The 27,446-nt window shown below is 38.7% G+C and overlaps 1 protein-coding gene across 10 annotated transcripts in view; it reads right to left on the bottom strand.

The window, feature by feature from the left end:
* DCAF1 (DDB1 and CUL4 associated factor 1) overlaps positions 1–27,446 on the bottom strand; it is a 101,165-nt gene that overhangs the window by 52,395 nt on the left and 21,324 nt on the right. For 9 of the 10 annotated variants that reach the window (XM_044933911.2, XM_044933908.2, XM_044933909.2 and 6 more), the window contains 2 exons: positions 26,130–26,203; positions 23,719–23,832 (listed from right to left, as the gene is read on the bottom strand). In XM_044933911.2, coding sequence (XP_044789846.1) covers positions 23,719–23,832; positions 26,130–26,203 — 188 coding nt within the window. The remainder of the gene's footprint in view (positions 1–23,718; positions 23,833–26,129; positions 26,204–27,446) is intronic. The other variant, XM_044933917.2, reaches the window with a different exon arrangement.

The following is a 27,446-nucleotide window of genomic DNA, read 5'->3' as shown; positions in this document are numbered from 1 at the left end:
CAATGGAAAAGACCCTGATGCTGGGAAAGATTGAAAGCAGGAGGAGAAGGGGAAGACAGAGGATGAGATGGCTGGATGGCATCACCCGACTCGATGGACATGAGTTTGAGCAAGCTCTGGGAGTTGGTGAAGGACAGGGAAGCCTTGGTGTGCTGCAGTCCATGGGGTTGCAAAGAGTCTGAACTGAAGGAGAAAGCTGAGCTCAAGGTAATGAATAGCAGAATGAATAATGCAGAAGGAAGAATAAGTGATCTGAAAGAACACTGGAAATTACCCAAAGAGACAGAAAACCAAAATTTTTTTTTAAAGGGAAAGCAACATAAGAGACCTATGGGATAATATAAACCAAATCTATGCATAATAGGGTTTCTAGAAGGAGAAAAAAGAGAAAAGGAGACTGAAAATGTATTTAAAGAAATTATGGCTGAAAACTTCCCAAACCTAAAGAACATCTGAGAAGCACAGACGGTCCCAAACAAGATGAACCCATACCTACACTAAGACACATGAAAATAAAAATGGCAAAAGTTAAAGATAGAGGATTCTAAAAATGGCAAGAGAAAAGCACGGAGTTAATTACAGGGAAATCCCTAGAAACACTGCAGGCCAGAAGAGAGTGGCAAAATATATTCCAAGTCTTGAAAAGGAAAAATCTGCAACCGAGAATATTCCACCAAGCAAAATCATTTAGAACAGGATGAAAAATAAAGAACTTATCAGGCAAGCAAAAAGTAAAAGAACACAGCAATACTAAGCCTATTATCATATAAAAGAAATATGAAAAGGTCTTCTCTATACAGGAAAGAAGCAAGAAGATATAGGAAGATCACACTGGAAAGTCAGTCACTTAAATTACCCAGTATACGATCAAAAAGAAAAAAAAAATCCTATTTGAGAAAGTGATGATAAACATAAGGAACAGCAAAAGGATAAAGTTGAAGATATTAAAAAAAAGACATCAAAGTCATAAAATGTAGGGAAGGAGAGTAAGAAATACATTTTTTTTTTTAGAATGTGGTCAGGCCTGTATGACTGTCTAAACGAAGCAAATAGGAAAGGTTAACATATACGTAAAACAAGACAATCACAAATCAAAAATATACAATAGATTCACAAAAACCAAAAAGAAGAGAACATAAATGTAAAATAAAAGGAAATAAACCAAAATAAAAAAAAAAGAAAGAAAAAGGAAAATGGAGCAAAGAACCAATTGGAAAACAAGGTTTAAAATGGCAATAAATATATATGTATCATTAATTACCTAAATGTCAATGAAGTGACTGCTCCAATCAAAAGACACTGAGTAGCAGACTGGATAAAAAAACAAGAGCTTTGCTGCCTGAAAGAGACTTACCTTAGGGCAAAGAACACACACAGATTGAGAGTGAGAGGACTGAGAAAGACATTTCAGGCAAACAGAAATGCAAGAAAACAGGAGTCAATATTTGTATCAGACAAAACAGACTTAAAGGCAAAGGCCATAAAGCAGGACACTATATAATGGTAAAAGGATCAATACAAGACTTTACATCCATCAACATACATGCACCTAATATGTGTGTGTGCTTAGTCACTTCAGTTGTGTCCGACGCTCTGCAACGCTATGGACCTTGGTCTGCCAGGCTCCTCTGTCCATGGGATTCTCCAGCCAAGAATACTAGAGTGGGTTGCCATTTCCTTCTCCATGCACCTAATATAGGAGTTCACCCAAATACATAAAACAAATACTAACAGATATAAAGGGAGAAGTTAATGGGAATACGATAGGAGACTTAAACACACCACATACATCAATGAACAGATCCTCTAGACAGAAAATCAAGACGGCAACAGAGATCAAAAATGATATAATAGAAGAGTTAGACTTAATTGATATTTTTCAAGACATTACATCCAAAAACACCCAGGTCACACTGTTTTCAAGTTCACATGGAACCCTCTCTAGGACTGACCACATACTAGGGTAGAAAATCTCAACATTTAAAAGAAATTATTTCAAGCATCTTCTCTGATCCCAATGGCATGAAACTATTAATAGAAATCCAGCAAAGGAAAACAAATGAGAAAATATTAACAGAAATTCACCATGAGAAGAGAAATGAGAAATAAACAATTGCATGGAGACTAAACTATGTGCTACTAAAAAGCCAAAGGGTCAACAAAGAAATCAAAAAGGAAATGATAAAATTACCTTGAAAAACACAACAATGAAAACACAACCATACAAAATTTATGCCATGCAGCAGTTCTTAAAGAGACATTCATAGAGATACAGGCCTTTCTCAGTTTAAAAAGAAGAAAAATTTCAAATAAATGACCTATCACCTAAAAGAATTAGAAAAACAAACAAAATCCAAAGTCACCAGAAGGAAGGAAATAAAGATCAGAGAGTAAAGGAATAAAATAGAGGTTTAAAAAACAGGGAATTCACTGGCAGCCCAGTGGATAGGACAGCACACTTTTACGGGCCTGGGCTGATCCCTGGTTGGGGAACTAAGATCCCAACCAGAACAGTACAACCAAACAAAAGCAAAACAGAAAGAGAAACTAAGAGCTGGCTCTTTGAAAGGGTTAAAAAAAACATTTGACAAACCTCTGGCCATGTTCACCAAGAAGAGACAGAACACAAGTAAAATTAAAAATGAAAAAGGGGAAATCTCAACCCATACTGCAGAAATACAAAAGAACTGTACTATACAAAAGAACTATACAGCCCAACAAAATCAAATCAAGAATAATTTGAGCCAATTGATCACTAGAAGTGAAACAGAATCTGTAATTAAAAAAAACAAACCTCCCTACAAAGAAAAGTCCAGGCCCAGGTGGCATCACAGGTAAACTGTATCAAACATAAAAAGAATTTATACCAATCCTTCTCAAATTCTTCCAAAAGACAGAAGAGGAGGGGAAGCTCCCAAAGATATTCTAAGAAGCCACCATCACCCTGAGCACAAACCCCCAAAAAAAGATACCACAAAAGAGAATCACATGCCAATATCTTGGATGAATATAGATGAGAAAAATCTCAACAAAACAGCAGCTGAATCCAACAACACATGAAAGGTCACTCACTATGACCAAGTGGGACGCATCCCACATTCACAAGAATGGTTCCACATGTGCAAAGCAATCAATGCAATACACCACAAAACAAAAGGAAAGTAAAAACCACATGATTATCTCAAAAGATGCAGAAAAGGCATTTGACAAAATTCAACATTCATTCATGATAAAAACTCTAATCAACGTTGAGTACAGAGGAACAAATCTCAATACGATACAAGTGATTTCTGACAAACCCATTGTCAACATTATGCTCAATGGTGAAAACCTGAAAGCATTCCTGCTAAAATCTGGAACAAGACAAAAAATGCCCATTCTTACCACTTCTAGTCAACATAGTATTAGAAGTCCTAGCCTCAGTAATCAGGCAAAGAAAAAGAAATAAAAGGTATCCAAATTGGAAGGGAAGAGGTAAAGTTGTGGATATATGCAGATGACATGATACAATATATAGAAAACCCTAAGGACTTCACACAAAAATTACCAGATCTTATAAACGAATACAGCAAAGTAGTAGAATACGAGATTAACGTGCATAAATCAGTTGTGTAAATTTCTTCACACTACCAACAAAATATCAGAAAGGGAATGTAAAAAAAAAGTTTCTTTTAAAATTACACTAAAAAGAAAAAACAACCTAGGAATAAACCTGATCACAGAAGTGAAAGACTGAGAGGTATAAAACATTAATAAAGGAAATTAAGAGAAATGAAAAGATATCCTATGCTCTTGGACTGGAAGAATTAATACTGTTAAAATGGTGATACTACTCAAAGCAATCTACATGTTGAATGAATCCCTATCAAATTACCCATGGTATTTTTTGCAGAACTAGAATAAATAATCCAAAAATTCATATGGAACCATGAAAGACCCAGAATTGCCAAAAGAATCCTTGGGGGAAGTGGGGAATCAAGAGACATAACTATCCCAGAATTCACACAACACTACAAAGCTACAGTAATCAAAACAATGTGGTATTGGTACAAAAACAGACATCCACATCAACGGAACAGAACAGAGCCCAGAAATAAACCCACATACTGATGGTCAACCGATCTTCGACCAAGGAGGTAACAACATAAAATGGGAAAAAGTCTCTTCAGCAAGTGGTACTGGAAAGGTTGGAGTCGTAAATCAATGAGGTTAGAACACAGCCACACATCATGCACAAAAATAAACTCAAAACAGTTAAGACTTAAATGTAATTCAGGACATCATAAAACTTCTAGAAGTTTTGCTAAACATTCTCTGACATAAACTGTAACAATGTTTTCTTAATCTACCAAGGCTTCCTGGTGGCAAACAATCCTGGAGACCCAGATTCAATCCTTAAATTGGGAATATTCCCTAAAGGAGGAAATGGCAACCCGCTCCAGTATTCCTGCCTGGAGAATGCCATGGACAGAGGCACCTGGAGGGCTACAGTCCATGGGTTTGCAAAGAGTTGGACACGACTGAGCAACTGACATTTTCACTTTCACCAAGGTAACAGAAATAAAATCAAAAATAGACAAATGAGACCAGATCAAATTTAAAAAGCTTTTGCCCAGCAAAGTAAATCATAAAAAGAAAAGAACAAATAGAAACCCTACAGAAATATTTACAATGATGCAACCAACAAGGAATTTATCTCCAAAATATACAAACAGTTCATACAACTCAACAACAAAAGACAAGTCAATTAAAAAAATAATAATAATAAAGTAAAATAAAACAAAACAAATGGGCAGACCTTAATAGACATTTCTCTAAAGAAGACACACAGACGGCCAGTAGGGACATGAAAAGATGCTCAACATCACTAATTATTAGAGAGAGAAATCAAAACTACAAGGAGGTATCACCTCACACCAGAGATGTGTGAATGGCTTCTTTAAAAACTCTACAAATACGATGCACGATACTGGATGCTTGGGGCTAGTGCACTGGGACGACCCAGAGGGATGGTATGGGGAGGGAGGAGGGTTCAGGGTGGGGAACACATGTATACCTGTGGTGGATTCATTTTGATATTTGGCAAAACTACTACAATTATGTAAAGTTTAAAAATAAAATAAAATTAAAAAAAAAAACAAAAAACAAAACTCTACAAATAGGACTCCCCTTGTGATACAGTGGATGGGAATCCACCTCACAATGCAGGTGACACCAGTTCAATCCCTGGTCCAGGAAGATCCCACAAGTAAGCACACGCACCACAATTACTGAAGCCCACTCACCCTAGAGCCTGCAACAGGAGCGGCAAAACCACAATGAGAAGCCTGTGCACCACAACTAGAGAGTAGCCCCCACTCTCCACAACTAGAAAAAGCCTGTATACAGCAAAGAGCCAGCACAATCAAAAATAAATAAGTAAATAGATTATTTTGTTTAAAAGTCTACAAATAAGAAATGCTAGAGAGGGTGTGGAGAAAACAGAACCCTCCTGCACTGTTGGTGGGAATATAACTTGATGCAGCCACTACAGAAAACAGTATGGAGGCTCCTCAAAAAACTAAAAACAGAGTTAACAGGATGCAGCAAGCCCACTCCTGGGCATACATTCAGACAAAAGATACATGCATCCTTACGTTCAGGGCAGAGCTATGCACAACAGCCAAGACACGGAAACAACCTAAGTGCCCATCAATATATGAATGGATGAAGAAGATATGCGTCTATATACAATGGAATACTACTCAGCCATAAAAAAGAACAAAATAATGCCATTTGCAGCAACATGGATACAACTAGAGATTTTCACATTAAACGAAGTCAGACAGAGAAAGACAAATACCATATGAGATATAACTTTCATGTGGTATCTAAAATATGGCACACAAATCCTGGGAATCCCCAGGGAATCTGCCCTTGATGGCCAGTGGGATTTGATTATAGGACTTCCATAGACTGGGGGAAACAGAGACTTTAGTCTTGGAGGGCACAAACGAAATACTGTGCACACCAAGATCCAGAAGAATGGAGCAGTGACAAGAGACTGAACCAAAACTACTGCGAGTGCTGGAAGGTCATCTGTGGAGACGTGGGTCAACAGTATGTGTGATTACACATAGTAATCAAACCGACAAAAATTAAAGACAAAGATAATATATTAAAAAGAATTGATGCTTTTGAACTGTGGTATTGGAGAAGACTCTTGAGAGTCCCTTGGACTGCAAGGAGATCCAACCAGTCCATCCTAAAGGAGATCAGTCCTGGGTGTTCATTGGAAGGACTGATGTTGAAGCTGAAACTCCAATGTTTTGGCCACCTGATGTGAAGAGCTGACTCATTTGAAAAGACCCTGATGTTGGGAAAGATTGAGGGCAGGAGAAGGGGATGACAGAGGATGAGATGGTTAGATGGCATCACCGACTCAATGGACATGAGTTTGGGTAAACTCTGGGAGTTGGTGATGGACAGGAGGCCTGGTGTGCTGCAATTCATGGGGTTGCAAAGAGTCAGACACGACTGAGTGACTGAACTAGAACTGGAATATATTAAAAGCAATGGGGAAAAGGACAAAAAAATATACAAAGGAACTCCCATTGGGCTATCAGCTGAATTCTCAACGGAAACCCTACAAGCCAAAAGGGAATGGCACAATATATTTAAATGATGAAAAGGGAAGAAGCTATACCAAGAATACTCTACCCAGCAAGACTCTCATTCAAATTTGATGGAGAAATCAAAAGCTCTCCAGACAAGTAAAAGTTAAGAGAATTCAGCACCACCAAACCAGATTTACAACAAATGCTAAAGGCAAGAAACACAAGAGAAGGAAAACACCTACAGAAAACAAACCCAAAACAATTAAGAAAACAGTAATAGGATCATACATATGGATAATTACTGTAAATGCAAATGGATTAAATGCAACAACCAAAAGACACAGACTGGCTGGGTGGATGAAAACATGTGCATGTATGTACCTCCACTTACCATATCACTGAGCTTGACCCCTGCAAACTATGTAGTTATTTTATATTGTTAACTTAATCATGTTCCCATTATTGCTTGCAACTGTAATTATCTTTTATTTTTATTTTTTCTAACTATTGACTGTGAAAACTGATAAATACCTTTTACTACTGTGATTATGTAATTATTACTCACTTATACCATTGTGTCATAAGTGGTCAACAGAAAAATAGAACTCTGTATCAAAGGTACAATAGGAAAAAATGTAATCATTTTTTAAAAATCCAGATAGATGCATATCAGAATTATCTTCAAATTTTTAAAAAATACAAATGCCCAGGTATTGCTTTTTTTCCTCCAGAGATCCAGATATGTTTCTAATGAGCAGTCATGTTTAAAACCAACAGGACTGTATGATGATCTTTTACTTTTACCTAGTTTGCTTCACTTTTTCTATTTCATATTCAGTGCTCCCATTTCATTTAGTTTATGTTTTCCAATATCTCCATCTCTTTTTTTTTTATGTTCTTTCTCAAGTCTTTATCAGAAAGCTTTCCAATATTTATGTTTCAGAAAACTTACGAATTTTTGCCTAAAAAATTCATGACATTCTGATTCCACTTGTTTGACTTAGTATTAACAGAATGCTAGCTTTCTAATTAAAAAACAGATATGCAACAAAGGTTTACTGTATAGCATAGGGAACTATAATCAATATCTTATAATAACCTATAATGGAAAATAATTTCAAAAATAATATGTATATAACTGAATCACCTTGCTGTGCACCTGAAACACTGCAAGTCAACTATACTTTAATAATATATACAGTGAGGGAAAAAATAAATATAGCACAAATGGACCTATGTACAAAACAGAAACAGGCTCAGAGAACAGACTTGTGTTGCCAAGTGGGCACGTGGGAGGATGACAAGGGACAGACTAGGAGTTTGGGGGTAGTAGATATAAACTATTACATTTAGAATAAATAAACAACATCCTGGTGCATAGCACAGGGAACTAGATCCAATCTCCTGAGATATACCATAATGGAAAAGAAAATGGAAATTTACATATACATATAAAAGAATGTATATATGTCTATCACTGAGTCACCTTGCTGTATAACAGAAGTTAACATGTTAAATCAACTATACTTCTACTAAAAAAAAAAGCAAGCATAAACAAAAAAATGAAACAAAACTTAAAGGTATTCCAACACCTCAGAAAGTGCAAGCCAGCAACTTTTTTTTAAACAACAGCTAAAATAGAATCAGTTTAGGACCTTACAACCAGTTTTTAAATAAAAAGAAACTATAAGGACATATAGAACAAAGGGATAAACAATGTTCAAGAAAACTCTTCCATACATATAATATATGGGTCCCAATGTAAAATGTGCAACTATGGGTTCACAAAGTCTGAGAAACATAGCTCTAATGAGCCTTAACAGTAGCTCTGTGAAACACCAGTAGCCAATGTGTCCAAAAATAATGATTTTTTCTTTTTTGGCCATGCCCCCACAGCATTCATGGAGAAGGCAATGGCACCCCACTCCAGTTCTCTTGCCTGGAAAATCCCATGGACGGAGGAGCCTGGTGGGCTGCCATCTATGGGGTCACACAGAATCGGACATGACTGAAGTGACTTAGCAGCAGCAGCAGCAGCAGCCACAGCATTCAGGATCCAAGTTCCCCAACCAGGTATTGAACCCATACACCCCACAGTGGAAGCAGAGTCTTAACCACTGGGCAAGGAGCAAAGTCCCCTAAAATAATGATTTCTGACTTATTAATTTACACTCAGCAGTGCCCACAGAACTGGAAATGGTCAGTTTTCATTCCAATCCCAAGAAAGGTCAATGCCAAAGAATCCTCAAACTGCACAATTGCACTCATTTCACATGAGAGCAAGGTAATGCTCAAGCTAGGCTTCAACAGTACATGAACCAAGAACTTCCAGATGTACAAGCTGGATTTAGAAAAGGCAGACAAACCAGAGGCAAACAAACCAAATTACCAACACCCCTGGATCATAGAAAAAGCAAGAGAATTCAGAAAAGCATCTACTTCTGCTTCACTGACCACACCAAAGCCTTTGACTGTGTGGATCACAATAAACTGTGAAAAATTCTTCAAGAGATGGGAATACCAGACAACCTTACCTGCCTCCTGAAAAACCTGTGTGCAGGTCAAGAACAACAGTTAGAACCAGACATGGAACAACGGGCTGGTTCCAAATTGGGAAAGGAGAACATCAAGGCTGTATGTTGTCACCCTGCTTATTTAACTTATATGCAGAGTACATCATGTGAAATGCTAGGCTGGATGAAGCACAAGCTGCAATCAAGACTGCTGTGAAAATTATCAATAACCTCAGATATGCAGATGACACCACCCTAATGGCAGAAAGTAAAGAGGAACTCAAGAGCTTTTTGATGAAGGTGAAAGAGGAGAGTGAAAAAGCTAGCTTAAAACTCAACATTCTAAAAACTAAGATCATGGCATCCAATCCCATCACTTCATAACAAATAGATGGAAGAAAAATGAAAAAGTGACAGGCTTTATTTTCTTTGATTCTAAAATCACTGCAGACGGTGACTACAGCCATGAAACCAAAAGATGCCTGCTCCTTGGAAGAAAAGCTATGACAAACCCAGACAGCATATTAAAAAGCAGAGACATCACTTTGCCGACAAAGGTCCCTATAGTCAAAGCTATGGTTTTTCCAGTAGTCATGCATGGATGTGAGAGTTGGACCATAAAGAAAGCTGAAGCCAAAGAATCTATGCTTTTGAACTGCAGCGCTGGAGAAGACTCTGGAGAGTCCCTAGGACTGCAAGCACATCCAACCAGTCAATCCTAAAGGCAATCAGTCCTGAATATTCATTGGAAGGACTGATGCTGAAGCCGAAACTCCAATACTTTGGCCACCTGATGCAAAGAACTGACTCACTGGAAAAGACCCTGATGCTGGCAAAGATTAAAGGTGGGAAAAGGGGACGAGAGGATAAGATGGTTGGATGGCATCACTGACTCAATGGATATGAGTCTGAGTAAACTCTGGGAGCTGGTGACGGACAGGGAGGCCTGGTGTGCTGCAGTCCATGGGGTCGCAAAGTGTCAGACATGACTGAGCTGAACCGAGAGATGATTTGCCTACAGTGACAACCAGGAAACTTTTACAAAGACTAGTAAACACATCGGTAATCATCTACAAATCTTGTATATACAGATACACTGTTGTAAATGTCTCATTTTCATCATGCTTTTCAAAAGAACTCAACATTAAAACATTTTTCACAGAAGATAGATTTTTTTTGGTCTCCCACAATGGTAACTAATGAGAAATTTTTAAATCCAGTCTACATAATACTGCAAACTATAGCATTAATAACAATGTTATTCTCGAAAATGCATTATATGGTACAATTACATAATAAAATTCTTAACTGTTAAGAAAAATCTATTTCCAGATCTTTTGCTTGGTTTATACATTTAACTATATTGAGACTTCCAGATTGCTTCAGAAGATTAAATTTTTAGTATCTAAAGAAAGCTAGGTGGCATACCCAATTCACACTGCAAATTCTTAAAGGCAAGGGACAAAATATTCACATTACTTCTAAAATTGAGCAACTAACATTTTATAACTCAAGTATACAGTCATTATCAAATTACCATTTTCTGGTTTTCACAGCATTCTTATTTGAAAGTATCAGTTTGTGTTTGTCCATCCAAATACATATATAAATATAAGCTCTTGCTGACAAATTATTCTCAGCACATAACATAAAACAGCACAGTACACCCTTCAAATGTTAACTAAGTGAATATAAAATACCATTAAGAACAGGATAGGCTTCTTCAGAATGGAATGTCCTTCATCATTGGGGAAGACTACTCATCATTAAGAGTAACAGTTTGAATTACTACAGAAATGCAAATCAAAATTACAATGAGGGGCTTTCCTGGCGACTCAGTGGTAAAGAATCCACTTGCCAATGGAGACACTGGTTTGATCCCTGACCTGGGAAGATCGCACATACCAGGGAGCAACTAACAGTGTGCGCCCCAACTACTGAGCCTGTGCTCTAGAACCCAGGAGGTGCGACTACTGAGCCCACACACACCACAGCTACTGAGCCCACGCTCCTGAGAGCCTGTGCGCCACAGGAGAAGCCACTGCAGCGAGAAGCCCGTGCACAAAGTGATGAGTAGCCCCTGCTCCCCAAAACGAAAGGCCCACATATCAACAAACATCCAGCACAGCCCAAAATAAATTATTTTAAAAATATCTTGAGAAAAATGACAATAAAACACAACCATTCAAAATCTATGGGATGCAGCAAAAGCAATTCTCAGAGGGAAGTTCAGAGTGATGCAAGCATTCTTCAAAAACAAAATAAAAATCTCAAACAAGCTAACTTATCACCTAAAAAAATTAGAAAAAAAGAACAAACAAAACTCAAAGTCAGCAGAAGGAAGGAAATAACAAAGATAAGGAAGGAAATAAATACAATAGAGTTTTAAAAAATAGAAAGGGAATTCTAAGGAGCCCGTGCACTGCAACAAGAGAAGCCACGGCAGAAGAAGCCCAGTGGTCCAGTGGTTAAGACTCTGCACTATCACTGCCAAGAGCCTGGGTTTGATCCCTGGTTGGGGAACTAAGATCCCACAATCCTCGTGGCCCAACAACAACAAGAAAGAAACCAAGAGTTCATGCTTTGAAATAGTAAATAAAACTAACAAACCTCTGGTCAGGTTCACCAAGAAGAGAGAACCCAAATAAAATAAGAAATGAAAAAAGAGAAACCTTAATCCATACCATGCTATGCTATGCTATGCTAAGTCACTTCAGTCATGTCCGACTCTGTGTGACCCCATAGACAGCAGCCCACCAGGCTCCCCCGTCCCTGGGATTCTCCAGGCAAGAACACTGGAGTGGGTTGCCATTTCCTTCTCCAATGCATGAAAGTGAAAAGTGAAAGTGAAGTTGCTCCATACCATATAAGTACAAAAAACCTTAAGAGAAATTTACAATTATATGCCAACAAATTTGACAACCTAGAAGAAACAGGCAACTTTCTAGAAACATACATCCCTCCAAAACGGACTAAGAAGAGACTATTTGAACAGACTGCTCACTAAAAGTGAAATAAAATCTGTAATTTAAAAAACAACAACAAAAAAACTCCCTACAAACAAAAGTCCAGGACCACATGACTTCACAGGCAAGTTCTACCAAACACACAAAGAATTTATATTGATCCTTCTCAAATTCCTTCAAAAGATTGAAGAGGAGACTCCCAAAGACATTCTATATGAAGGTACCATCTCCCTGATAGCAAAACCCAGACAAAGATACCATGAAAAAAGAAAATTACAGGGCTTCCTTGGTGCCTCGGGGGTGAAGAATCCACCTGCCAATGCAGATGACATGGGTTTGATCCCTGATGAAGATTCCACACGCCACTAGAGAGTAGACCCCACTTGCCATAACTAGAAAAAAATTCACACAACAACAAACACCCAATACAGCCAAAAAAGTTTTTGAGGAGAAAAAAAATATATATATATTACAGGTCAATATCCTTGATGAATATAGACACAAAACTTCACCACAAAATATTAGTAAACCGAATCCAACAACAGCTGAAAAAGATGACATACCACAACCAAGTTAGGATTCATCCCGAGTTAACAAGGATGGTTCACCATATGCAAACCAGTGTAATACACCATATAAACAAAAGAAATGTTGAAAACTACACAATCATTTCAATAGATACAGAGAAAACATTTGAGAAAATTTAGTATCATTCACGACAGAAACTCTTTCTGGGGCTTCCCTGGTGGCTCAGTGGTAAAGAATATACCTGCCAATAAAGGAGATCCCACATGCAGCAGAGCAACCAGGCCTATGCACCGCAACTACTGAGCCTGTCCTCTAGAGGCCAGGAGCCGCACCTCCTCAGTCCAAATGCTGCAACTATTGCAGCCTGAACACCCTCTAACCCATGCTCCCCAATATAGAGAAGCCACTGCAATCAGAAGGCCATGAACCACAGTGAGTAGCCTCCACTCACTGAAACCAGAGAAAAGCCCATGCAGCAATGAAGACCCAACAAAGCCAAAAATAAAATGATTAAATAAATAAATTTTTTTTTTAAAAAACCCTCTTACCAAAGTGAGTACAGAGGGGAATATATCTCAACATAATAAAAGCTATTTCTGACAGTCAGTCAATATAAAGTTCAACGGTGAAAACCTCAAAGCATTCCCACTAAAATCTGGAAGAAGGCAAGGATGCCAGCTCTAACCACTTCTACTCAACATAGTATTGGAAGTCCAAGCTTCAGCAATCAGACAAAAGAAAGAAAGGAAAGGTATGCAAACTGGAAGGGAAGAGGTAAAGCTGTCACTATATGCATATGACATGGTACAATATATAGAAAACCTTCACACAAAAACTACTCAATCTTATAAATGAATTCAGTAAAGCAGCAGGATATAAGATTAACATTTATAAATCAGTTGTATAAATTTCTTCTCATTACCAATGAAATATCAGAATGGGAATGTTAAAAAAACAATACTTTTCAAAATCACACCAAAAAAATAAAATACCTAGGAATAAACCTGACCAAAAAAGTGAAAGACTTATACACTAAGAACTGTAATATTTCAATAAAGGAAATTAAAGAGAATTCAAAGAAATCAGAAGATATCCTATGCTCTTGAACTGAGAAAATATGCATTGTTAAAACAACAATACTACCCAAAGCAATTTACAGACTAAACACAATCCCTATCAAATTAAATTTTTTGCAGAACTAAATTATTTGGAATAAATAATCCAAAAATTCACATGGAACCATAAAAGAACCAGAATTGCCAAAGGAATCCTGAGGGAAAAAAACAAACCAGGAGACATAACTTTCCCAGACGTCACACAGTACTACAAAGCTACAGTAATCAAAACAATGTGGTATTGATACAAAAATAGACATCCAGATCAATGGAACAGAACAGACAGCCCAAAAATAAACCCACACACCTAACATCAATGAATCTTCGACCAAGGAGTCAAGAATATAAAATGGGAAAAAGACAGTCTCTTCAGCAACTGGTATTGGGAAAGTTGGAGCTGTATGTAAATCAATGAAATTGGGATACACCCTCACATCATGCACAAAAATAAACTAAAAATGGCTTAAAGACAAACATAATACATAATGCCATAAAACTTCTAGAAGGGAGCATGGGCAGAACAGTCTCGAACATAAATCGTACCAATATTTTCTTAGGTCGGTCTACCAAGGCAATAGAAATAAAAACAAAATAAACAAATGGAAACTAATGAAGCTTAAAAGATTTTCCATAGCAAATGAAATCATAAAAAAATGAAAAAACAACCTACAGAAGGGGAGAAAATACATGTTGCTGTTGCTGTAAGTCGTGTCCAACTCTTTGCAATCCATGGATTATAACCTGCCAGGCTCCCCTGTTCATGGGATTTTCCAGGCAAGAATACTGGAGTGGGTTGCCATTTCCTTCTCCAGAGGATCTTTCCAACCTAGGGATCAAATTCGGGTCTCCTGCTTGGGAGGCAGATTCTTTACCACTGAGCTACCTGGGAAACCCAAAAACGACATAAAGGGGCAGTAAGTACATGAGAAGATACTTAACGTAACTATTAGAGAAATGCAAAAGAAAACTACAGTGAGGGCTTCCCCAGTGGCTCAGGGAAAAGAATCCACCGGACCATGCAGGAAACAGAGGTTGGATCCCTGATCTGGGAAGATCCTGCATGTTGAACAACTAAGCCCATTCGCCACAACTATGGAGCCTGTACTCTGGAGCCCAGGCGCAGTAACTACTGGGCTTGGAAGCTTCAACTACTGAAGCCCTAGAGGCCATGCTCCTCAAGATAAAAAGCTACCACAATGAGAAGCCCTGGAGCACAACTAGAGAGTAGCCCCTGCTTTGCTCTACTAGAGAAAAGCACAAACAGCAACAAAGACCCAGCATGGCCACAAATAAATAAATACAAATAAAGTGATAAAAAAAAAACAACAATGAAGTATCACCTCACACTGGTCAGAATGGCCATCATTAGGGGGGAAAAGAATGGTCATCATTAAAAAGTCTATAAAGTAACAAATTCTGGAGAGGGTGTGGAGAAAATGGAAACCTCCTCAAGTGTTGGGAAGAATGTAAATTCATGCAGCTACTATGGAAAACAGCACAGAGGTTCCTCAAAAAATAAAAACAGTTACCCCAATCCAGCAATCCCAGTCCTGGGCATATACCCAGACAAAAGTATAATTCAAAAAGATACATGCAACCCTATGTTCATAGCAGTACTATTCACACAACAGCCAAGACAAGGAAACAACCGAAATGTCCAGGGACAGATGAATGGATAAAGATGATGTGGTGCATATACACAATAGAATACTACTCAGCTTAAAGCTCAACATTCAGAAAACAAAGATCATGGCATCTGGTCCCATCACTTCATGGGAAATAGATGGGGAAACAGTGCAAACAGTGGCAGACTTTATTTTTTTGGGCTCCAAAATCACTGCAGATGGTGACTGCAGCCATGAAATTAAAAGACGCTTACTCCTTGGAAGGAAAGTTATGACCAACCTAGATACCATATTCAAAAGCAGAGACATTACTTTGCCAGCAAAGGTCCGTCTAGTCAAGGCTATGGTTTTTCCAGACGTCATGTGTGGATGTGAGAGTTGGACTATAAAGAAAGCTGAGCGCCGAAGAATTGATGCTTTTGAACTGTGGTGTTGAAGAAGACTCTTGAGAGTCCCTTGGACTGCAAGGCAATCCAACCAGTCCATCCTAAAGGAGATCAGTCCTGAATATTCACTGGAAGGACAGATGCTGAAGCTGAAACTCCAATACTTTGGCCACCTGATGCGAAGAGCCGACTCATTGGAAAAGACCCTGATGCTGGGAAAGATTGAGGGCAGGAGAAGGGGAAGACAGAGGATGAGATGGCTGGATGGTATCACCAACTCGATGGACGTGAGTCTGAGTGAACTCCGGGAGTTGGTGATGGACAGGGAGGCTTGGCGTGCTGCGATTCATGGGGTCACAAAGAGTCGGACACGACTGAGCAACTGAACTGAACAGGCTCAAAGACATAGAGAACAGACCTGTGGTTGCCAAGGAGGGCGGGTCGAGGGAGCGGGAAGGACTGGGAGTTTGGGGTTAGTAGATATAAACTATATGGGCCATAGGGTTGCATAGAGTTGGACTCAACTGAAGCAACTTAGCACCCATGCACGCATGCATGCATATTACATTTAGAATGAATAAATAACAATATCCTAGTGCATAGCAAGGGAACTAGATCCAATTTCCTGGGATATACCATAATGGAAAAGAATATATATATATATTAAAAAAGAATGTTTATATGTATATAACTGAGTCACCTTGTTGTATAGCAAAAATTAACATAACACTATAAATTAACTATACTTCTACTAAAAAGAAAGCAGCAAGCATAAACAGGAAAAAAAGGAAAAAATAAAACAAACTCTTCTGTCTTCTGCATTGGCAAGCAGATTCTTTACCACTAGCACCACCTGGGAAGTCCTAAAATTCTTTCAATATCTCTAAAGTACAAGCAAGCAAACTTTTTTAATAGCAGTTTGAACAGAATCAACTTAGTAATTACAACTAGCTTTTAAATAAAGAAATAAAACATGGAGAAGGAAATGGCAACCCACTCCAATACTATTGCCCGGAAAATCCCATGGATGGAGGAGCCTGGTAGGCTACAGTCCATGCGGTTGCAAAGAGTTGGACACGACTGAGCGACTTCACTTTTCTTTAGAGGAAAGAAGTTGTTAATTTTGATTAAATTTATTGTATTCTTTTATATTTGTTATTCTTTGCTGCACAAAAAGTTTTGCCTGCACTCAGGTCATGTAGATATTGTCCCATGTTTTCTTCTAGAAATCTGATTGTTTTAGTTTTATATTTAGGTCAAAGATCAAACTCAAATTAATTTTTGAGTAAGGTATGCGATAAGTCTCAAGGTTCATAATTTTTTCATGTGGTTAACCAGTCATTCGGGCATAACTTATAAAGAAGCCTATCCTCTCCTCTACTAATAAGGTGACTAAATCAGGTTACTCTGTGGGTGTGGATATATTTCTAGGTGTTCTTTTCTCAACTGATATATTTGCCTAACATTGTGCAACTAACTCCTTCCTTAATTAATGAACCTTACAATTTCCTGAAATTAGGAGTGTAAGACCTCTCAGAACTGCATTTTTAAAGACTGACTTAACTTTTCTAGGACTTTTACATTTTTGTGTAAATTATGTGATAAGTTCAACCTACAACACAAAGACTTGCTGAGAAGTTGACTGCAACTGCATTGAATTTATATTTCAACTTTGGGCTATTTGACATTTTAACAATATTGAGCCTTTATTGAACTCTCTAGTAATAAGAATTCTTTAGTTTCTCTAAATGTTCCATTACTTTCAGTATGTGAGTCTTTCACATCTTTTACTAGAATCATTTTTCAAGTATGTGTATTTTTTGTAGTATTTATAAATGATTTTTAAAGTTTTCATTTACAAATGCTTCTGGCCAGTATATGTAAACACAAATAAATTTTTAGTATTAAAAATAATAATAATAAATAAATAAATAAATAAATAAATAAAACAAAACTATAAGGACACATTGCCCAAACAGGTAAACAATGTTCAAGAAAACTCTTCACACATATAATATATGGGTTCCAATGTAAAATTAAGATCATGGCATCTGGTTCCATCACTTCATGGCAAATAGATGGGGAAACAGTGGAAACAGTGGCAGACTTTATATTGGGGGGCTCCAAAATCACTGCAGATGGTGACTGAAGCCATGAAATTAAAAGATGCTTGCTCCTTCGAAGAAAAGTTATGACCAACCTAGACAGCATATTAAAAAGCAGAGACATTACTTTGCCCACAAAGGTCCGTCTAGTCAAAGCTATGGTTTTTCGAGTAGTCAAGCATGGATGTGAGAGTTAGACTATAAAGAAAGCTGAGTGCCGAAGAACTGATGCTTCTGAACTGTAGTGTTGGAGAAGACTCTTGAGAGTCTCTTGGACTGCAAAGAGATCAAACCAGTCAATCGTAAAGGAAATCAGTCCTCTATATTCATTGGAAGGACTGATGCTGAAGCTGAAACTCCAATACTTTGGCCACCTGATGCAAAGAACTGACTCACTGGAAAAGATCCTGCTGCAGGGAAACACTTAAGGCAGGAGGAGAAGGGAATGACAGAGGATGAGATGGTTGGATGGCATCACCAACTCGATGGACATGAGTTTGAGTAAACTCCAGGAGTTGGTGATGGACATGGAGGCCTTGGTGTGCTGCAGTCCATGGGGTCACAAAGAGCTGGACACAACTGAGCAACTGAACCGAATGTAAAATTACTGCCCCCCAAACTCTAGGACTGGGCTGCCACAGGCCAAACTACAGGGAGAGAACACAGCCCCATCCATAAGCAGGAAATTGGACTAAAGATTTACTGAGCATGGCCCTGCCCACCAGAACAAGACCCTGTGTTCCCCACAGCCGGTCCCTCCTATGAGAAGTTTGCACAAGCCTCTTATCCTCATCCATCAGAGCACAGACAGAATGAAAACCACAATCACAGAAAACTAACCAAAATGATCACATGGCTCACAGCCTTGTCAGTCAAACTATGAGCCACCCAAGACGAACGGGTCAAGGTGGGGAGTTCTAACAAAACGTGGTCCACCAGAGAAAAAAATGGCAAACCACTTCAGCATCATTGTCTTGAGAACCCCATGAAAAGTATGAAAAGGCAAAAAGATATGACACTGAAAGATGAACACTCCAGCAGGTGAGCAGGTGTCCAATATGCTACTGGAGAAGAACGGAGAAATAGCTCCAGAAGGAATGAGGAAGCTGAACCAAAGCGGAAACGACGCCCAGTTGTGGATGTGTCTGGTGGTGAGAGAAAAGTTCAATGCTATGAAGAGCAATATTGCATAGGAACCTGGAATGTCAGGCCCATGAATCAAGGTAAATTGGAAGTGGTCAAACAGGATGGCAAGAGTGAACATCGACATTTTAGTAATCAGTGAACTAAAATGGATGAGAATGGGTGGATTTAATTCAGATGACCATTATACCTACTGTAAGCAAGAATCCCTTAGAAGAAATGGAGTAGCCCTCATAGTCAACAAGAGAGTCCAAAATGCAGTACTTGGGTGCAATCTCAAGAATGACAGAAAGATCTCTGTTCATTTCCAAGGCAAACCATTCAATAATCCAAGTCTCTGCCCCAACCACTAACGCCAATGAAGCTGAAGTTGAACGGTTCTATGATGACCTATAAGACCCTCTAGAACTAACACCCAAAAAAAGATGTCCTTTTCATCATAGGGGACTGGAATGCAAAAGTAGGAAGTCAAGAGATACCTGGAGTAAAAGGCAAGTTTGACCTTGGAGCACAAAATGAAGCAGGGCAAAAGCTAACAGAGTTTTGCCAAGAGAACACACTGTTCATAGCAAACACCCTCTTCCAACAACACCATATGTCTACATATGGACATCACCAGATGGTCAATACAGAAATCAGACTGATTATATTCTTTGCAGCTGAAAATGGAGCTCTATACAGTCAGCAAAATCAAGACGTGGAGCTGACTGTGGCTCAGACCATGAGCTCCTTAATGCAAAATTCAGGCTCAAATAGAAGCAAGTAGGGAAAATCACTAGGCCATTCAAGTATGACCTAAATCAAATCCCTTAGGATTATATAGTCAGATCAGATCAAATCAGATCAGTCGCTCAGTCATGTCCAACTCTTTGCGACCCCATGAATCGCAGCACGCCAGGCCTCCCTGTCCATCACCAACTTCCAGAGTTCACTGAGAATAGAAGTTACAAATAGATTCCAGGGATTAATCTGACACAGAGTGCCTGAAGAACTATGGACGGAGGTTCCTAATATTGTATAGGAGGTGGTGACTAAAACCATCCCCAAGAAAAAGAAATGTAGCCAAGACAAAATGGTTGTCTGAGGAGGCCTTACAAAGAGCTGAGAAAAGAAGAGAAGCAAAAGACAAAGGAGAAAAGGAAAAATATACCAAACTGAATGCAGAGTTCCAAAGAATAGCAAGGAAAGATAAGAAAACCTTTTTAAGTGAACAATGCAAAGAAATAAAGGAAAATAAGAGACTGGGAAAGACTCGAGATCTCCTCAAGAAAATTAGAGATACCAAGGGAAAATTTCATGCAAAGATGGACAGAAATGGTATAGATAAAACAGAAGCAGAAGCTATTAAGAAAAGGTGGCAAGAATACACAGAGCTATACAAAAAGGTATTAATGACCCTGATAACCAAGATGGTGTAATCACCCACCTAGAGCCAGACATCCTGGAGAATGAAGTCAAGTGGGCCACAGGAAGCATTACTACTAACAAAGCTGGTGGAGGTGATGGAATTCCAGCTGAGCTATTTCAAATCCTAAAAGATGATGCTGTGAAAGTGCTCCACTCAAGATGCCAGCAGATTTGGAAAATTCAGCAGTGGCCACAGGACTGGAAAAGGTCAGTTTTCATTCCAATCCCAAAAAAGGGGAATGCCAAGGAATGTTCAAACTACCACACAATCGCATTCATTTCACATGCTAGCAAAGAAATGCTCCAAATTCTCCAAGCGAGGCTTCAACAGTACATGAATGAAGAACTTCCAGATGTACAAGCCAGATTTAGAAAAGGCATCAAATTGCCAACATACATTGGATCATAGAGAAAGCAAGGGAATTCCAGAAAAACATGTACTTCTGTCTCACTGACACCGCTAAAACCTTTGACTGTGTGGATCACAACAAACCATGCTTCTGCTGCTGTTGCTAAGTGGCTTCAGTCGTGTCCAACTCGACCCCATAGATGGCAGCCCACCAGGCTCCCCCGTTTCAGGGATTCCCAAGGCAAGAACACTGGAGTGGGTTGTCAGTTCCTTCTCTACAACAAACCATGGAAAATTCTTAAAGAGATGCAAATACCAGTCAGTCCACCTTACCTGCCTCCTGAGAAACCTGCATGCAGGTCAAGAAGCAACAGTTAGAACCAGACATGGAACAAAGACTGGTTCCAAATTAGGAAAGGAGTACATCAAGGCTGTATATTGTCACCCTGTTTATTTAACTTACATGCAGAGTACATCAGAGTACATCATGCGAAATGTCGGGCTAGAAAAAGCACAAGTTGCAATAACCTCAGGTACACAGATGACACCACCCCAATGGCAGAAAGCAAAGAGGAACTGAAGAGTCTTGAGAGGGTCAAAGAGGAGAGTGAAAAAGCTGGCTTAAATCTCAACATTCAAAAAACTAAGATCATGACATCTGGTCCCATCAGTCTCATCACTTCATGGCAAATAGATGGGGAAAAAGTATAAACAGTGACAGATTTTATTTTCCTGGGCTCCTGATGTCTGCTGACAGTGACTGCAGCCATGAAATTAAAAGACGCTTGCTCCTTGGAAGAAAAGTTGTAACAAACATAGACAGCTTATTTAAAAGCATAAACATTACTTTGCTGACAAAGGTCCATATTATAGTCAAACCTATGGCTTTTCAAGTATTTATGTACGGATGTGAGAGTTGGACCGTAAAGAAGGCTGAGCACTGAAGAATTGATGCTTTTGAACTGTGGTGTTGGAGAAGAGTCTTGAGAGTCCTTTGGATGGCAAGGAGATCAAACCAGTCAATCCTAAAGAAAATTAATCCTGAATATTCATTGGAAGCACTGATACGGAAGCTGAAGCTCTAATACTTGGACCACCTGATGGGAAGAGCTGACTCACTGGAAAAGACCCTGATGCTGGGAAAGACTGAAGGCAAGAGGAGAAGACTGTAAGACTGTACCTAACATTACTAACTAAACCAATAATTGCTAGAAATAATTATGATCCTGCTACACCATGATGATACCACATAAGTTCTTCTGCCACTTTAAAGTCAAATTCCCTTCAAACAACTCAGAACCACAGAGCCCACATGTCGCAACTTAAGACTGAAGATTCCTCATGCCACAACTAAGACCCAGCACAGCCAAAAAAATAAGTAAATAAAAAAAGATATGTTTTAAAACCTACAACGAGGTATCACCTCACACTGGTCTGAACAGCCATCATCAAAAAATCCATAAAGTATAAATGCTGGTGAGGGTGTGGAGAAAAGGGAAATCTCCTACATTGTTGGTAGAAATGTAAATTGGTACAGCTACTATGGAATATGGAGGTTGCTGAAAAACCTAGAAATAGAGCTACCATATGAGCCAGCAATCCCACTCCTGGATATATAACCAGAGAAAACCGTAATTCAAAAGGATGCCCACACTGCAATGCGGCACTATTTACAACAGCCAGGACATGGAAGCAACCTCAACATTCATCAACAGAGGAATAAAGAAGATGTGGTACAAGTATACAACAAAACATAACTCAGTAATAAAAAGGACTAAAATAATGCCATTTGCAGCAACATGAATGGACCTAGAGACTGGCATACAGAGTGAAGTAAGTCAGTATGAGAAAGATAAGGATAATATAGCTTATATGCGGAATCTAGAAAAATGTTACAGATGAACTTATCTGCAAAGCAGAAACACAGTCACAAATTACAGATGTGGAAAACAAACTTACGGTTACCAAGGAGGAAAGGGGAAGGTGGGATGAAATGGGAGACTGGGATTGACATATATACTATATGACATATTACTATATATAATATAGGTAACTAATGAGAACCTACTGTATCGCACAGGGAGCTCTACTCAATGCTCTGTGGAGACCTAAATAAAAAAGGGTGGCTATATGCATACACATAACTGATTTATCTTGCTGTACAACAGAAACATAACATTGTAAAGAAACAATTAAATTTTTTCAACTAAAAAAAAAATAAGAGTTTGGATAGGATCAAAAATCCATTCTAAAAACATGATCTTAAGATTTTAAAAATACTGTACACACAAGTAGCAAATACTATTTAAGTACTAAATAGTTACTTTAATTTTTTCTTGTTTTCTTAAGTTTTTATAATATAGATTGCTATTATAATAAAATATAATAAGAAAAAACTGTTAACAATTATTTTAATAAAGAAAAATCAAACAGAGCACCATTCAATTAAATAATAAAATGATGGGACTTTCCCCTGGTGGTGCAGTAGTTAAGAACCCACCAAGCAATGCAGGGGATGCAGGTTTGATCCCTGGTCAGGAAACTAAGGGGCTTTGTGGTGGCTCAAGCAGGAAAGAATCTGCCTGCAATGCAGGAAACCCAGGTTCAATCCCTGGGTTGAGAAGATCCTCTGGAGAAGGGAATGGATCCCCATTCCAGTATTCTTGCCTGGAGAACTCCATCGACAGAGGAACCTAGCAGGCTACAGTTCATGCAGTGGCAAAGAGTCCGACACAACTGAGCAACTACCACACACACACAGACAGGAAACTAAGATTCCACATGCTGCAGAGCAACTAAGCCCGCGAGTCACAACTACGGAGCTCACCAGCCACAACTAGAGAGCTTGTGCGCTGCAACAGAAGATCCCACAAGACGCAATAGGGACCCCACGCACCAGGTACCATAACTAAGACCTGATGCAACCAATAAATAAACATTTTTTGAAAATTTAATGAAACGATGACTTTTCTTTTTAGTAAGTACCTTTTCTTGAAAGACAACAGCAGTTTCCAGCCCGGGCATGATGTCCAGTAGGAGTCTGCAAGCTGCAGTGTTTAAAGGGGGCTCTCGGCTTGTCATCACATATGCATTCACCAGCTGTAAAGAAGAGCGATACTTTTCATCTGAAATTCAACCCAATCAAATTAATGAAGTCTAATAAATCCATACCATATTCCCATAGCTTGCCTAAAGAATATTAAAGACTGTAAGACTATACCTAACATTACTAACTAAGCCTGTAATTACTGGAAATAATTATGATCCTGCTATGCCATGATACCATAACAAGTTCTTCTGTCACTTTAAAGTCAAATTCCCTTCAAACAACAACTCAGCAACCACAGAAATTAAAACTCAAGAGTTATCACAAAAAAATCACCTCCCATCCTTATACTTTTTTATAAAGATAAAACAGGGCAAGACAAGCCTCCCCTCACCCCTCCCTGATTCTTGACAATGATTAATGAAAAAACTTTGAGTTTTATATTTTATATATTAATAATGCTTTCTTTTTGGCTCTCATCAGATAAAAAAACACTGGATGTCTAAGTGGCACCGTGTTCTGTTACTGGATATACAATAGTGGATAAGACATAGTCCCATCAACAAAAGGTTCATAATCCAAAAAAGGTGACAGCTGGGAAAAACAAGTATCATAAGCACAGGATGCCACAGAAGCCTGGAGGAGATCATAAACCTTGCAAAGGAATCAGAAAAGGCTGCAGAGAGGAAGGGGCTCCAGCAAGAACATGAAGGACAAGGAGGAACAGCTAACGAGGGGTGAAAAGGAAAGGAGGCAAAGAGCAAGAACTAAAAATTGAAAGAACAAAGGCAGTGACAAACAGGTTTATAAACCAAAATAAGAAATTTAAAGTTCATCGTGAGAGCAATGGGAAACCACTAATGCATTTTAAGCAAGACAGTGAGTGCCATGATCACTTTTTGCATTTGATAAAGAATGGGTTGGAGGAAGACAAGATAAGAAGAGAAACCAATTAAGAGGCTATTGCAGTACCAACAGAGATATGGTGGTGGTTAGCCTAAGGTCTGGGAACAAGGGCAGAAAGAAGTCGAGGGATTTGTGAAGGCTAAGGGGTAGGGATCCATAAGAGCTGTTAACTTCACTGAATAAGAGAGCTTAGAGGAATAAAGGGGGCTTTCCCGGTGGCGCCAGTGGTAAAGAATCAGGAGATGCCAATGCAGGAGACTCAAGAGATGCAGGTTCGATTTCTGGGTCGGGAAAATCCCCTGGAGGAGGAAATGGCAACCTGCTCCAGTATTCTTGCTGGGAAAAATCCCATGGACAGAAGAGCCCAGTGGGCTACAGTCCATGGGGTCACAAAGATGAGTCAGACATGACTGAGCATGCACACACGCTAGAGGAATAAAGGAACTTCTAGCTGGTTAGGAAAGGACACCATTACTGAGCTAGAGAATAAGAGAAACAGACTACGGGGCAAGCAATTAGACATGCAGAACTCAAGGTGCCTTTGGGAAATATCCATGTGGGGATTAGAAGGTAAGCTGGAAGTGATGTGAAGCAGAGGAGAGCTACCAGTGAAAGAGAAGTAAAACTGAGAATTAAGATAGATAGTAACTACTGAGCCCTCATGTGCCAGGTTCTACACCAAGCACTTTTCAGACTTAATTTCATTCAAGGATTACAAAAATATTTTAAGGTTAATCACTACCATCCCCATTTTATAGATTAGGGAAATAAAGCTTGGAGAGGCTTAAGCTGCCCAAAGATCAAAATGTCAAAGAAGAGTAGAGCTGCATTTAAACCCCAAACATGGACCCCAAAGCCCATGCTCTCAAGTACCATGCTATTTGCCTCCAAAAACAAACGTAATTATTACTATGAATTATTACTATGTTTAGGGGCTGTAATACATACTTTTTCCCCGTCATTTACTCAACAGACCTGAGTGAAATAACTCAGGTTATTTAACTTCCTTTTCTTCCTTTCCTCCCTCCACTTGTCCAGTGCACAGCATGCACACATACAGTGTGCACACCCACAGTGTCAGTGCAGAAGCATGCTGCACACATCACTCTTAATTTTTCTATTCAGGAATCCAAGAGAACTTCTATATTTCCAAATTCAAAATCATCTCACTCCAGTATGAGCATAGATGCCTGGGGAACCCTCATCAATATGCAACTGAACACCAAAGAGAAAATACCCTGGCCACAGCCAGGACTTTGGTAATAAAGAAGTCCATAATTAGTCTTCTTTTAGTCTGGTATTGAACCAATACCAGATTAAAAAATCTATGCACTCTATTCCCAACTTTGTCAAGGCCTCAGGATAAAGTAGACAATTTACAGAAAAATAAAGGTAAAGCATCTGTTGATGATAATCTCTGGAGAAAAGTAAGAAGGAAACCTACTGCATTCATGAAATCATCATTCTTGAAGAGTATTCTCAGCAAATGGCCCAGCATACACTCTGGATCAGCTCGACCTGCCGAAAGAAGAGGGGAGGAGCAAAGGAATGAGTAAGTCATCCCAGTTAAGCAACTCAGACCTCTGGAAAGGAACCAGGGTGGTTTTAAGTACCATTAAAAGGCCAGCAAAAATTAACAGAAACGAAGAAAAGATTCTCTTGATGAACTAGATCTCATAAGAAGCATTCTTTAAAACTAAAAATGACAAAAACTTCAAACACTGCTTTCTAACCTTCCCATCTCCCAGTATACTGTCTACACATCAAGGCCAAATTAAACAAATGAGCACAAGACCCAGAGTAGCGTCACTCAGAGTACACAAGGTCTATGGAAGAATCATAAAGGATCCTAAGAGAATGAAAACGCCTGACGTCCCAAAGAGAAAAAAGAAGGAAGCATAGCTTCTCATGATGGGTGGCCTGGAGTGAAAACAGGCTCCAAGCCCAGTCTCTCAACTATAATGCCAACAGCAGCAGCAGTACATCCTCAAACCTGTAACAACAGGCCAGGTTTGAGGGAGAAGGGAGTCCCACCAAGCAATCACCAATGCTAAAGATAAAGTGAACTTGGTCATCTTAACTTCTGAGCTCCTAGAAATACAAAGGAGGCCAGAAATCTAGGATTTACTCAATACACAGCCTAAAAATGAAAGAATTTGCTAATCGTTGGGAAAATTATTGGTTTGCTTTTAAAACAGGTATCATCTATTTTATTTAATTTTCCTTTTAGAGTGTCAAGTTTAGTCAAAGGATACAGTTTCAGATGAAGATATAAGTTGCTGATAAAAAGTTTTTACCAACCTGTAATTAATACCCCAAAGTACTTCACAAAACAGAAGTTAGAGAATGGCATCAGAAAAACAAATGTAGACCTCAGATTACCTAACTTTCTGTTTATAAATTATGAAACTAAGACCCTTATTCTTTTTCAAAGAAATTATGCCTAGTGACAAATATGTTTTAATATAAGAGACAGAGAGGAAATAAATTGTTTTTAAATCTCTACTGAAAAAAGGCATTCTTCTCTCCCTTCTTCCTTGTTACCATTTCATCCTTTCCAAGGCAATGTCACTAAGCATGATCATCTCTTTTAATTCTTTTCACAATCCCATGAATTAATTTATTTTCACTCTCCCACTTTTTCTTGCTCTTACTGCCTTACTGAAGATGTGAGTTCATTAAGCAAATAGTTCTCAAAGTCACAAGTGGGGATATCTAGGACAAGAGCAGCAGGTAACATCACATAATAACTAGACACTCA

Source organism: Bubalus bubalis, chromosome 21 (genome assembly GCF_019923935.1).
Source record: "Bubalus bubalis isolate 160015118507 breed Murrah chromosome 21, NDDB_SH_1, whole genome shotgun sequence".
Taxonomy (NCBI): Eukaryota; Metazoa; Chordata; class Mammalia; order Artiodactyla; family Bovidae; genus Bubalus; species Bubalus bubalis.
Note: the sequence above shows the minus strand (reverse complement) of the source record. Positions and strands in the feature narration are given on the sequence as shown.